Source organism: Podarcis pityusensis (genome assembly GCF_964106645.2).
Source record: "Podarcis pityusensis genome assembly, chromosome: 10".
In the NCBI taxonomy this organism is placed as follows: Eukaryota; Metazoa; Chordata; class Lepidosauria; order Squamata; family Lacertidae; genus Podarcis; species Podarcis pityusensis.
The window spans coordinates 30121737-30134324 of NC_138035.1; the positions used below are offsets into that span (position 1 = coordinate 30121737).

Genomic DNA, 12588 nt, shown 5'->3' on the forward strand with positions numbered 1-12588 from the left:
CTCCAGAACTAAATAATGCTTAGCTTTATTGCTACATTTGTTTCTCTGCATTGCCACCCCATGTCTAACTGACTATCTGCTTTGTTGAGCTAAGAGGGTTTCACAATATGTAATGGGATTCACCTATCCCATTTATTTTAGGCCCACAGAAATATTGCACATTGGATTGTCTAGATTCTCTCCAGTTAAAAGTTGGGAAAATATTGACATTAAGATATCGGAGAAGATGTGCTGGTAAAGGCTGATAGTAAAGTGGGCATAAGGAATCTGTGGCTCTCTAGATGTTGGTCTACATGTCAATGACCATTGGGCATGCTGGTTCGGGGTGCAGGGACTGATGGAAGAGCACAGCAACATATGGAGGGCTTGGGGATGTAAGAAGGCAATGGGTTCTGTTCTGACCTGTCCTCATTACAATCAGCTCCATTTACATTCTGCTGCAGTTCGGTTTCCTCCAAATATTACATTTGCCTTGTCTGCCTTTATGTTATGCAGCTAACCCACATTTCAAGCAAAGGAAACAACCAAAAAGCAATTACTTTCTGCGGATTAAAAAAAACCTAGAACAATGTGAATATTGATCATATTTGCTTGACTGATTTCTGCTCCTGACCACAGATGAATATGCAAACTGTGGCAATTTCCACTTCCTTTTCCATCGGAATTTCCTAGCATCCCTTGGAGGGCCATGGGTTCCCCATACCTGGTGTTGTCCTGAACCCCTGGCCTACCTGGCAACAAGTCAATATGCCAAACCCAAAGTCCAAAGGTCAGGAAACACATTCCAGGGTCAATCCAAGTAGCCAAGTCTAAAGTCCAGCAGTCAAGATACAGTCCAGAGTCAAAACGGAAGCACAGTCCCATAGAGTTCCAGGAGCATCCAAGTCAAGATCCACCAACCTGGGCAGTTGAGGAGGCACAGCCCCTCAGCTCTGCTTCCCTTTTGTACTTTGCCTGCTGATTGCAGCATCTGGGATTGACGAGACATGTGACCCTCACCTGCTCCAAGCCTCCTCCAGCTGAGGAGTCACACACCTCTTCCCAGAGCTAGCAAGACCCACCTGGCCAGCTAGGGAGCTGGGCTGTGGGCCCCTGCCTGCCTCAGCCTCCTGCAGTGCCCAGCCTGCTGCTCCCTACACCTCAGAGCCTGCTGTGTTCGTGGAGACAGGGGCCCCTCCGGCTCTAGTGATGGGTCTTGCTGCTCTGGTTCCTGTGTGCTGACCCCCATCTCCTCACTATGCTCCTTCACCCTGTGAGTACAGTGGTACCTCGGGTTAAGAACTTAATTCGTTCCGGGGTCCGTTCTTAACCTGAAACTGTTCTTAACCTGAGATACCACTTTAGCTAATGGGGCTTCCCGCTGCCGCTGGAGCTCGAGTTCTGTTCTCATCCTGAAGCAAAGTTCTTAACTCGAGGTACTATTTCTGGGTTAGCGGAGTCTGTAACCTGATGCGTATGTAACCCGAGGTACCACTGTACTTCTTTCTCCATCCCCTGCTTGTGTCCCAGTCCTTGCTGGGATCTTCTTCCTCCTCCCCAGTGTCCTGCCAGTTCGTGACAGCAGTAAATGGATATCCGATACCATTTTGATACAGTATGGTAGGGTTTTTATATCCTTAACTTTACAGTGATAAGGGAAGAACTGCCACTGATCCTTCTTCGGGGACCATTTGTTTTAGTGGTCGTCCCCCCCCCCCCCCCGAGAGTTGATATGTTGCTATTTGTATGATACTATATTGCTTAATGCTGCTCTATTTTTGTAGACCAGATGCTTGCTGGTTGGCAAGAGATTAGCAGTGTTATCTTTGCGGATAACTGGAAGGTCTGAGAGTGAGGCTTGTATGTGAAGCTTTGCTAAGGGTGTGTTTGGGAGAAGTTAGGGGGCAGGTGTATGGGCATAGCTGTTACTTCACTTGTTTTTTTCTTGTTAATGAGTCTGCTACTTTCACAAGCTCCATTCATTCTGCACTTGTTAACAAATCAATCTTTTAGTGTGACAGCTCCTATACTACGGAACTCCCTGCCTATTGACACCAGGCAGGTGCCTTCACCAAACAGTATTATTTTCAGCATCTACTAAAAAAATAATAATAAAAATTAAGCAAGCTTAGCCAGACATGCAAGTACTTTAATCTGAAATGTTAAGCTTATTGTGTATACTTTAAATCTGTTGATTTTATTTATGTTTTGATTCTTAAACTTGTTTTTTTACTTTTATGGACAGTTTGAATGTATTTTTTTAGCATTCTTGTAAACTGCTTAGAGGTTTAATTTACAATTAAGTGGTATACAGATTCTGTGAAATAAAACGTAGAGAAATATGTCCCCATCTGCTCCCCGCTGCCACGAGCAACTTTTGCAAGTCGCTGAGCACATCTTTTAGCACGAGTGCATTGCAGAGTACATTGCAGTGCAACATGGGTAACTGTGTTTAAAAACCCTGCTGCAGACTTGCAGCATAATTTTTATTGGCCTACTTTTCGTTTCAGCGCCTTAGATTTAAAGTGGGAATATTGATGTGTTCAATCTGTGGAGAGCGAAGCGCCGTAACTGATGAGGCCTAGTTTGAAGCTGTACGCCGCCTAGTCCCAGATGGCTGGAAGTTAGCAGTGTCTCTTTTTAATAGAGATGGTGAGGAAAGCCTTTTGCACTTGTAGGAGTATGTCTCTCTCCAGTCAGCCTTCAAATGTACATTTGTATATATGTGCAGCACACAAACAAAGAGAGCTCACAATATGAGAGAGACAAGACCCTTCTGGACACAGGGTCGCCATGCCTACTTTTCACCATACATTTCCATGGAAGCATTAAGAATGTGCTTAACATCCCCATCTTGCAGTTAATGGGACTTCATAGTATTGATCGTTGGCTGACTCACGCCCATCAGCTTTTGCTATGGTATAAGTGCATAAATCGCTTAATTACAAGGAGGGATCTGGGCATCTTTCCTCAAGCTATTACATGTCACATTTCCCCCAGCATTCAAAATGCGTTTTTCGGGGTGGGAGTGGGGTGTCCCTGGGAAAATGTGATCTGTTTCACTGGGTAGTAAATACACTGCTCTCTTCTCCTTGATGTGTAGAATGGGATCTACTACCCATTCCTTTTTTAAAATGAAAGTGCCAGGAGTTTAATCTGGGACCTTTTGCATACAAAATGTTTGCTCTACCGTTGTAGAAGTCGGCCTTTGCCAAGCTGGTGCCCTCCAGATGTTCCAGACTACACACTTCAGAATCTGGTAACGGGCCCTGCAGGATTTATGCCAGCCTTTGCCAAGCTAGTGCCTTCCAGATGTTTTAGATTATGACTTCCATCAGCACCTGGATCCAGTGAGCCTGGCAGAAACGAAACACAACGGTCAGGCTCATATAGGCTGTGAGAAAAGCTCTGGGAAAGCCTTTGTGCGGTGATGCTAAGTCCAAGGTGAGTGGTGGCTTTCAATGCCACGTGCTGAAGCATAGCACACACCAAGAAGTACTCAGAAACTTAGATGTCCCCAGTGCCTGCTAGCAGCCTGATCCTTGGCATGCCTGCATTTTTTGTACAGCTTGGGAGAGACGGAGGGGGCAGAATATGCTCTTTCCCTATTGGCTATCAAGATGGTTTTGTAAATACGTTCTTTGGCTGAAGCTGCAAAAGTGATCTTGCCACTTAAAAGCCGGCGGTAAAATATGCAGCACTCGTAGAGAGGGTGTGGAGGGCAACCCGTGATATATGGATATATATTCGCATCTTCATGCCTGTGGATCCCTGAAGAATAGAACCAGCTGTGTCAGGAAAGGAGGCTAGCAGAGAGATCAGATAGATAGATAGATAGGCAGATAGATAGGCAGATAAAATAGATTAGGTAGGTAGATAAGCAGATAGACATTTCGATTAGGAAGGTAAGTAGGTGGATTGATAGGCAGCTAGATAGTACTGGAGATCTGGCCATAGGAGGGTTAACACCCAACCAAACCTCAAGGAAAGAAAAAAAGGATCAATGGGCTTGGCACAGCAAGAGCAGGAGAGGGGGAGCAGAGATCTAGAGAGAGACATCAAGGGAGGAGAGAGAGAGAAAGAAGAAAGCAGATGCAGCAAGGTGGATGCACTGAGAAGTAGCTAAGAGGAAGAGGCACAGGGAAGACCTACTGAGCACCTCAACTTGCAGAGTCCCCTCCGGGCAGTTTCTTTTCCCTTGGCACTGGAGAGAAGCAGGGCAAGGGCTTCTTCGTGTTGCCCAAGCATCGGTGCCGGATAGCAAAGACTCGAAGGAGGCCAGGAGGATCTCGCCTCTTTCCTAACAAGTGAGTACACAGCTTTTGAGAAGTAAAACAAAAAATAGAAATGGTATCGAAACAAGGGGAGGGTTCCCTGCCTCCCCCCAATGTGGCTCAAAGGGAGTTTTTCAGGAGGGTGTGTGTGTGTAGTTCCTCCTAGAGCGGCCAAATTCAGTAGGCAAGGCTCCTGCCTGCTTTTAATTGCTGTACCGAAGGGAGAATTTCAGCAGATGCTGCTTCACTCTCTTCTATTCTTCAGAGGCAGGGAAGTAAGAGATCGGAAAGGGCTGCGTCTTTATTCCAGCTCAGAGACAGTTCTGTTCAGTGTGAGGCATATGGGCTGGAACGGGAGGCGGGGTGGAAATGACACCTTCCACAATGGGACAGGTGAACAGTCAGAGTCTGAGCATCTTCTCTTTGGGCAAGCGATGAACAGCCGTGGATATGTTATGGCTTTACTTTAACGATGTATTTGAATGTTGGGTGTTTTGTAGCTATATTGCAGCTTCTATCTTATAAGCTCTGCCATATGATTTATAAATATACAGTTTCTTCATTGTGATACTTGGCTTACAAGGGTTATTATGTACGCAACCCTTTGCAATAAGGAAATGACTATTCTTTTAAAGAAAGAATGTTCTTGTGGAGAGAACGAGTGCAGTCTGGAAGCAAGCGGGGGTGGGGGGCTCAAGAGAATTCTGGGAAGGAGGGGCAAAGGCACAAACCTTGCTCACACAGCAATCTTTCTGGTATACATGCGGAAAGGCTTAAAGGCTAAAGAGGCAAATCACAGCTGAAACAAAACAGCATTCTTCCTTCTGTAGCAATGATCTATCCTTTCCCCCTACCCACTCTCAGTTTTGTAGAGCTTGCTAATGTTTTATATTTTAATTATTAGTGTAGCTGATGCAGTAGAAATTAAAAGCCATGTTCAATGTTAATCTTCAGCATGCTATAAAACCATGTGAGTTCCACCCAACCCCAGCTCTGAGTGATTCCCACCCCCTCCCAAATTCCGAAAATGGCATCTTAACATTGCAAAGTCTTTCTGATTCTGAATCCACTACTAAACCATATGTGATTTTATTGGCTGCTGGGATGGATCAAACTTCATATCTCCAAGCTGTGTGTGTTCTGTTCAAGAAAGCTGCCATACTCGACCCAGCTAGGGACAGGGCACCCATTTGTGTGCAACCCCACATTTGCAACAAATGGGGTGGTTGGACTCATTTTGTCACAAGCAGCACCTGGAATATTGCACGCCACCATAAGCCACTTACATGTCGGTTGATTGGTAGCGTTCAAATAATTCGCTTCTGCTTGCAGCAAATAAAATCATTCATTCAACCAGAGCAGGGAAAAGCAATATAAAAGCAGCTGCTACAGGCAAGGCAGTTGTGTGCATCAGATCATACTGCAGCCTTTGCCAAACTTGTTCCTTCCAGGTGTTTTGGACTAGAATTCCCATCAGCCCCTGCTGGCACGGGGTGCAGCTTTAGTCCAAAAACTAGTCTAGAGTAAATGATTTACTACCACAGCCTAATGATGATAAGATTGGAGATAGATTATAACTTTTTGTTTACTATTTATTAATTTTATATCCTGCCCAGGACAGCAAACAATAGGTGGGGGGAAGAGTAAAAATATATTTAAAACAATTCCAATACAGAGGCAGACTGGGAAAGATTTCAGCTTAAAAAGCTTGCTGAAAAAGGAAGGTCTATAGGCATCAAAAAGACAACAAAATTGGTGCAAATCTAGTATTCTATTGCAAATATTAATATTGTGCAGCTTGAAGCAATAAGATGAAGAAAAATGCTTGGAATAAAAATTGTCCAGTCCCAAAATATGGTTTTAAAGCTTTACTAACAGAACTTTGTTCAAACAGTCACAAAAACAAATAATGATACATCCAAATAGTTACATAAAAGCACATGTTCAGCTTCTTACAAATATGAAATACTATTTATAATCAGAGCTGACGCACAGAGCTCTGTCTCTCCCACATCCATTAACCTGGAGGCTGTTTTCTTTCCAGGGGAGACATTAGAACACCTTTGTCTTCACCTTTGGCTTGAGAGCACAGACTCCCTCAAAATGGTGATTTGTAACTGAATAAACCTCCCATGTGATCTATAGTTAAACACCACGTGAGAGAGCAGCAGAGATGCATTCCTAAGTTAATGATCAACCTATTGCTCAGAAAGCTCTTCAGTGGAATTTTCCCAATGTTCCCTTTAGCAATACATATTCAGAGTCATTTTCTATTTCAATGTACAATTAAACAATTCTACATAACATATTCAAAAGGAAGGAATTCCAAAGGGTGGGTGCTACCATGCTAAAGTCCCAATTCCTACTTTGTGTGGGATAGTTCTCCTGATAAGATGGTATCTGCAGGAGGCTTCCTGTTTCCGGTGTGCCAGGAACGGAGTCTCCCAACACTGTGGGAGTGAGACAGACCAAGATAATCAGATAATGATAGGGGAATTTCATTATCTGCATTCCTCTTCGGTGGGAAGAGGAACCGGGCTCTCATCGCAGTTTGCCTGGCAGTCTGGCACTCGCTTCCCCATGGAATGTGAGGGCAGGCAAAGGCACTAGGTGCACGGAGCACTCCGGCTGCCATGACCCCCGCTCCACCAATCCCATTCCTAGAAGCACAGGTTACCCTGCAGGAATTCAGCAGTTTCAGATTTCCTGGATGAAGATACAGTCTGCTGGTGGGGAAAGTTGCATCTGTTCAACTTGCCACTGTTAAAAGTGCAGAGGGAGGAAATACAACCTTAAAATAGATACTTCAACTCCAGTCTATGATTAATCAACAACTTCAAAATGCAATCCAGGCCTGCCCTCCCTTTTCACCACCATTCTCTTTAAATATTCTGTTCTCTCCTTCCAGCTTTTTCCAGGCTGGTTGCAGCAGCTGAGTCCTGTCAAACAAAGGTGGGCATTTTAATTCACCAAAACAAGAGGCTTAAGAGCTTTGGGGACGTAATGAACTAAAGAGGGTCAAGTGGTGCTTGGCAGAGGCTTTCTCCATGATGGATTGGTGGTCAGGGTTCAGACTTGTGCCTGCTGAAGGAGAAAGGGGTCTTGAACCCAGACACCCAGAGTGACCTAGAGTTAATCCAGTCTCATGCCAATGTAATCTGAGCCATTTACATCACAGAGGAGCTTTACAGATCCTGATGTCACTGTTAAATTAACTTGTTTCATGCTGGTACCCAACAAAGTCTGATAAGAGCAAGTTGCCTGCCCTAACCCATTCCTGAACATTCCATTTATTGCAATTTTGAATGCACAGAATTTGACCAATCCAGGCTAATGGGCAATAAGGAACTGGGAACCAACTCTAGTATCTTACCCTCACTGGAGTTGCATTGGTGTTTGTGTGTGAGAGGGGACATTGGTTGTCTTTGATGCATCATGATCTAATGTAATCTTTCCTGCTTATTGGAGCTGTGGCTGGCATATGGATTCAGTTCTCAAGACACCATACAGAAGTGCTTAGGCTGAATAATAGTAGACTCTTCACTTGAGCACGGTACATTAAGGCTTGAATCCATTGTGTCTAAAATATGCTCAGATTGACAGTCCAGTGCATGCTTTCTGAAATGGCGATTTGTACAAAATTTGGTTGATAAAGAGATTCTTAGGAGTAAATCGCATACCCGATATATAAATTATCATATGAATGACAGAAGTCTTTTGATACCTCTTATTATGATCCGCAAAAAAAGTACAAGACCCCTATAATTCTCACAGTTCAGGCTGTATTAAGTTAATGGCATCAACTGATAATGGCCTCCCATTCTTGAAATTCTGAAAACTTTGGGCCATTAGCTTTGGGAATTTTAGTACTTAATGTGAGTGGTCTATTTGCCATGTACCAGGGTTTGGGAGAACCATTTTATTTTATTTTATTTTAAATTATATTTATTACTTTTTCAACATTTCCAACACAACACTGCAAACAAAACAAAAGAAAAGAAAAAAGAGAAAAAACAATACAAATACAATACAAAAATGCTACATGGACTAACAAAACAAACAAAAACAAACAAAAACAATTTAAAAACACCTCAAACATTTTCAATATCTTATATTTCATTCACTTATTTCCAGCGACCTCCTCACACCTCCCTTTTTGTATTCCACTTCTGTTATTTGTTTCAGCAATTCCTTTCCATCTTACTCTGTTTTCTGTTCTATAATTATCTTAACACAGGGGAGAACCATTTTAAGGCCGTCTTTAACCATCATCAAAAGGTTCCTATAAAATGGTTCCTATAACTTGCAGCTATATCTGCCTCCTGGTATTCCTGAATGGGCAATCAACAGGTCCAGATGATATATGAAACAACATCAACCTCTTGGTTGGCTACTCTTTTTTCACTTATTGATAAATCTGGATTATTTCCCCTCTTATTAATAAAATGAGACTGAAAGCAATCTTGTGTGTGTGGTACAATTTTATGATGGTATGATGGTGTCTTTATGAGTGCGTGTTTCTGTGTGCGCGCATGCACATGAGAGAAAAATGGAATTATGTGTATGCTTGCTGTGTGTGTGTGCTGGTGAAGAAGGTAGAGCTGGAGGAGTGAATATCCTGAGCAGGGATAAATTGGGATACAAGAGACAATGGAAGACAAGGTCCTGGAGAGTTTTGAAGGGACAAGAAGCGTGTGCAGGATCTGGGAGCGGACAGGAAACTAGTGCAGGGATCTGAGGCAGGGCTTGTCCCATGATTTCCTACATTTACCTCTGTTCGTTTCATCTCTTCCTCTTTCGCCAGGCCCCTTTCTCTCAGATGGGGAGATGCCAGACAGCTGGAACACATCTTCAGACAGCGTAGAAGCACGAACTGCAGGCATTATTGTGCCGGTGGTCTTCTCCCTCATCTTCTTTGTGGGCACAGTAGGGAACGGCTTGGTGCTGGCTGTGCTGCTGCGCAATGGACAGGTGAAATACAACACCACCAACCTGTTCATCCTTAACCTGGCGGTGGCGGACCTGTGCTTCATTGTCTTCTGTGTCCCCTTCCAGGCCACCATCTACACGCTGGATGGGTGGCTCTTTGGTGCCTTTGCCTGCAAGGCAGTGCACTTTCTCATCTACCTCACCATGTATGCCAGCAGTTTCACCCTGGCAGCTGTCTCTGTGGACAGGTAAATACAAGCACTCCTTCTCTCTGGCATGTCTCCCTCTCTGTCCTCCAAACCAATATATTGCTTGATCAGTAGAAGGATCCTACTTCTTCCATAGGAAGGAGTAGAGGACAAAGGACCTTGCTCCTTTGAATACCTTTCAGGGATGGGAGAGAAATTTGATCCACTTTGCATTTAAAGGTGAACCTACCAAATTTGCACTTGGGAACAGAAACACAGCTCTGTTTCCAAAGTCACGCTTTTCTGAATTTTGCAGTCAGTTCTCCAGCGTACAAAGATGCATATACTAAAGTAAAGTGTGTATTAAAATGCACGCATCAGCAAAAATAGCATTGTATTAGGGAAGATTGGTTATAAGAAAAGATTGCATGGAAAAATATTTATAGCAGGAGAAATTTTCACTAAAATGCTGATGAATTTCCATGATGATTTAAAATAAGTGAATGAATCTTAAATTGCTGCAAACTGTGGAGAGCTGAATTTGATACCAGAAAAATGAAAGATCCTTCCAAACCTGCTCCACATACATTTTCTCAATACCCTTTCTCAAGTTTTCTCCATTCCTTTGTCCTTAACAACCTAATCCCACTTAGCACCTCTTGCTGTTTCTGCATAGGGGGCACCTTAATAAATTTGTGCCTGAACATGCAATCTCCCAGTTCACTTGCATTCTTGGCATTCCTCAGGCATATGTGTTTCTGCACTCAGTTTTCTGTATTGAAGGAGGAAGGAAACACATTGAAGGAGGAAGGAAACGCATGGTACACATATGAAAAGCTTTGTGAATTATGGAAGCTCTTCCTAGATCTGCATAAGCTGTGAGTGGGCCCCAATTTGGAGTTTTCGTTGGCAGTTTAAGCTTAAGGAGTTTTGGGAAGAGCCTAGAAAATAACTCTGTTGGCTTGTCACCAAGGTCACATCCTCACCAGGCATGTAAAGCACATAGCCTCTCTCAAAGAATCATGGGAACCGTAGTTTATCCCCTCACAGAGCTACCATTCCCAACACACTCAATAAACAACACTTCCCAGGATTCTTTGGGGGAAGTCATGTGCTTTTTCAACATATGGTATGGCTGTGACCTGAGATAATATGTGGAAATGAGAATAAGGAGGTGAGGCACTGAAGCAACCATAGGAAAGGGAAGGTGATGCTTTTTGGGCTTCTCAAAATTTATTGTGTTCAAGAAACTAACCCCTTTACCTCACACCCACTCTGCTTCCAGGTATCTGGCTATCCGTTACCCCCTGAAATCCCGGGATCTCCGGACCTCTCGCAATGCAGCTCTTGCCATTGTAATGATCTGGACGCTGTCACTGCTTTTTGCAGGACCGTATCTCAGCTACTACCAAATAGTCCACTACCAGGAGGTGCCCATCTGTGTCCCTATTTGGGAGGACCAGCGCCGCAAGATCTTGGACATCCTCACCTTCGTATTTGGCTACGTCCTCCCAGTCTTTGTCGTCAGCCTGGCTTACGCTAGGACCATTAAGTTTTTGTGGACCGCTGTAGATCCCATTGAGAGGATCTCGGAGTCCCGTAAAGCCAAGCGCAGGGTCACCAAGATGATCATAGCAGTGGCCGTCCTCTTCTGCCTGTGCTGGCTGCCCCACCACCTAGTGATCTTGTGCTTCTGGTTTGGCTATTTCCCCTTTAACCGGGCCACCTACGCCTGCCGCTTGGCTTCCCATTGCCTGTCCTACGCCAATTCTTGCCTCAACCCAATTGTCTACGCTCTCATCTCCAAGCACTTCCGCAAGAGATTCAAGCAGGTCTTCACCTGCCTCCTCATCCAGGACAAGAACAAGAAGAGGCGAGCAGGCAACAAGGTCCACGTAGCCAATGTCAACAATGGTTTGGCCAACCATACGGCAGGCTTCTGTGGAGGGAACACAGAGGTAACCCAACTCCATGAGGAAAATATCCGATGCTACCAGGGCCTGTTGCTGAAAGAAACTGAAGGGGGGGTGCCTGAGGCATGGTCTCATCAGTTAGAAGACACAGCCATCTCGGATCAGAGAGAGCTAATGAATGAAGAAGGTTCTGGGGCAACTGACAACAATCAACTGGCTGTGACAACACATGAGGGACTGTAACCTACTAATTATCCATGGCAGATTATTTAAATGGAGGGCGGTGCCTCTTAGCATCACAGTCCTATCCCCATCAGCATCAGATGTGGAATGGGTTGGCTTTAGATAACTTTTCTCAAAACACACAAACTACCCAGAATTTCTCAATGAGAATGTCAACGTTTCCCAGCTGAGACTGCACTTTAATGGTTCCATTTACACCCTGTCCTTGGGTAATGGCTGCAAAAACTATTAATGAAGCCACCAAATGGTTGTAGAAATAAGGGGTGCATAGAGATGTACCCAGCAGTGAAGGGATGGTTAGTTGGGTCAGAGAATTTATTAATGTCTCTTGACAAGAGTGGGTGGTCCCAGACTAGCTAATGGCGATGGCGGTAAAACATGAAAAAGCCATCCCTAGATCTGGAAGATCTAGCTGAATAATTACAAACTGGTGGCAATCATGGTATTGAGCATGGTATCCTTCTGGACCTTCTGTCAGAATGGAAAGTGGGTGTCACTGTTTTGCGGCAGTTCCTCTCCTGTTTGGGTGGTCCACTCCAAAAAGTGATGCTTAGAATCATTGTTCAGTCCTGTGGAGGCTTCATTGTGGGCTTTCACAGGGATTCATCATATCCCCCCATGGATTTACTGAATCAGTGCCTGACTGCAGTAAACAACTGGATGGGGGAAACAACTGAAACTCAATCCAGTTAGAACAAAATAAAAAAAAATTTCCATCCAGTAGCACCTTAGAGACCAACTAAGTTTGTTATTGGTATGAGCTTATCTGAAGAAGTGTGCGTGCACACGAAAGCTCATACCAGTAACAAACTTAGTTGGTCTCTAAGGTGCTACTGGAAGGGAATTTTTTTTAAATTTTGTTTCGACTATGGCAGACCAACACGGCTACCTACCTGTAACTCAATCCAGCTAAGTCAGAGATATGGCTACTAGGTGGTTCCTTGGTCCAGGTAGATGATGTGCAACTGTATCTCACTGTATAATCAGATGCACAGATTGGGGAAGCTCCTTGTTCCATTGCTGTGACCAGAGATGCAAATGGCATAGAATGCCTTCTTTCAG

General features: G+C 44.1%; 1 protein-coding gene across 3 annotated transcripts; it reads left to right on the forward strand.

The window, feature by feature from the left end:
* The first annotated feature begins 3670 nt into the window (after window positions 1–3670).
* GALR3 (galanin receptor 3) lies at window positions 3671–11967 on the forward strand. Of its 3 annotated transcripts, none has more exons than XM_080971424.1 (4): window positions 3671–4286; window positions 7162–7205; window positions 9058–9430; window positions 10656–11967. In XM_080971424.1, the coding sequence occupies exons 3-4, from the start codon at window positions 9081–9083 to the stop codon at window positions 11524–11526; spliced, it is 1221 nt and encodes a 406-aa protein (XP_080827550.1). In that variant the 5' UTR covers window positions 3671–4286; window positions 7162–7205; window positions 9058–9080; the 3' UTR covers window positions 11527–11967. The 3 variants fall into 3 exon arrangements, with proteins under 3 accessions (XP_080827550.1, XP_080827551.1, XP_080827549.1); XM_080971425.1 differs by lacking the exon at window positions 7162–7205 and having other exon boundaries at window positions 9058–9224; window positions 9309–9430; XM_080971423.1 differs by lacking the exon at window positions 7162–7205.
* Window positions 11968–12588: the final 621 nt, after the last annotated feature.

Coding starts and splice junctions, on each gene's coding strand:
- GALR3 (XM_080971424.1), top strand. CDS start 9,081: ATGCCAGACAGCTGGAACACATCTTCAGACAGCGTAGAAGCACGAACT. Junction 9,431..10,655: donor GCAGCTGTCTCTGTGGACAG/GTAAATACAAGC, acceptor CTCTGCTTCCAG/GTATCTGGCTATCCGTTACC.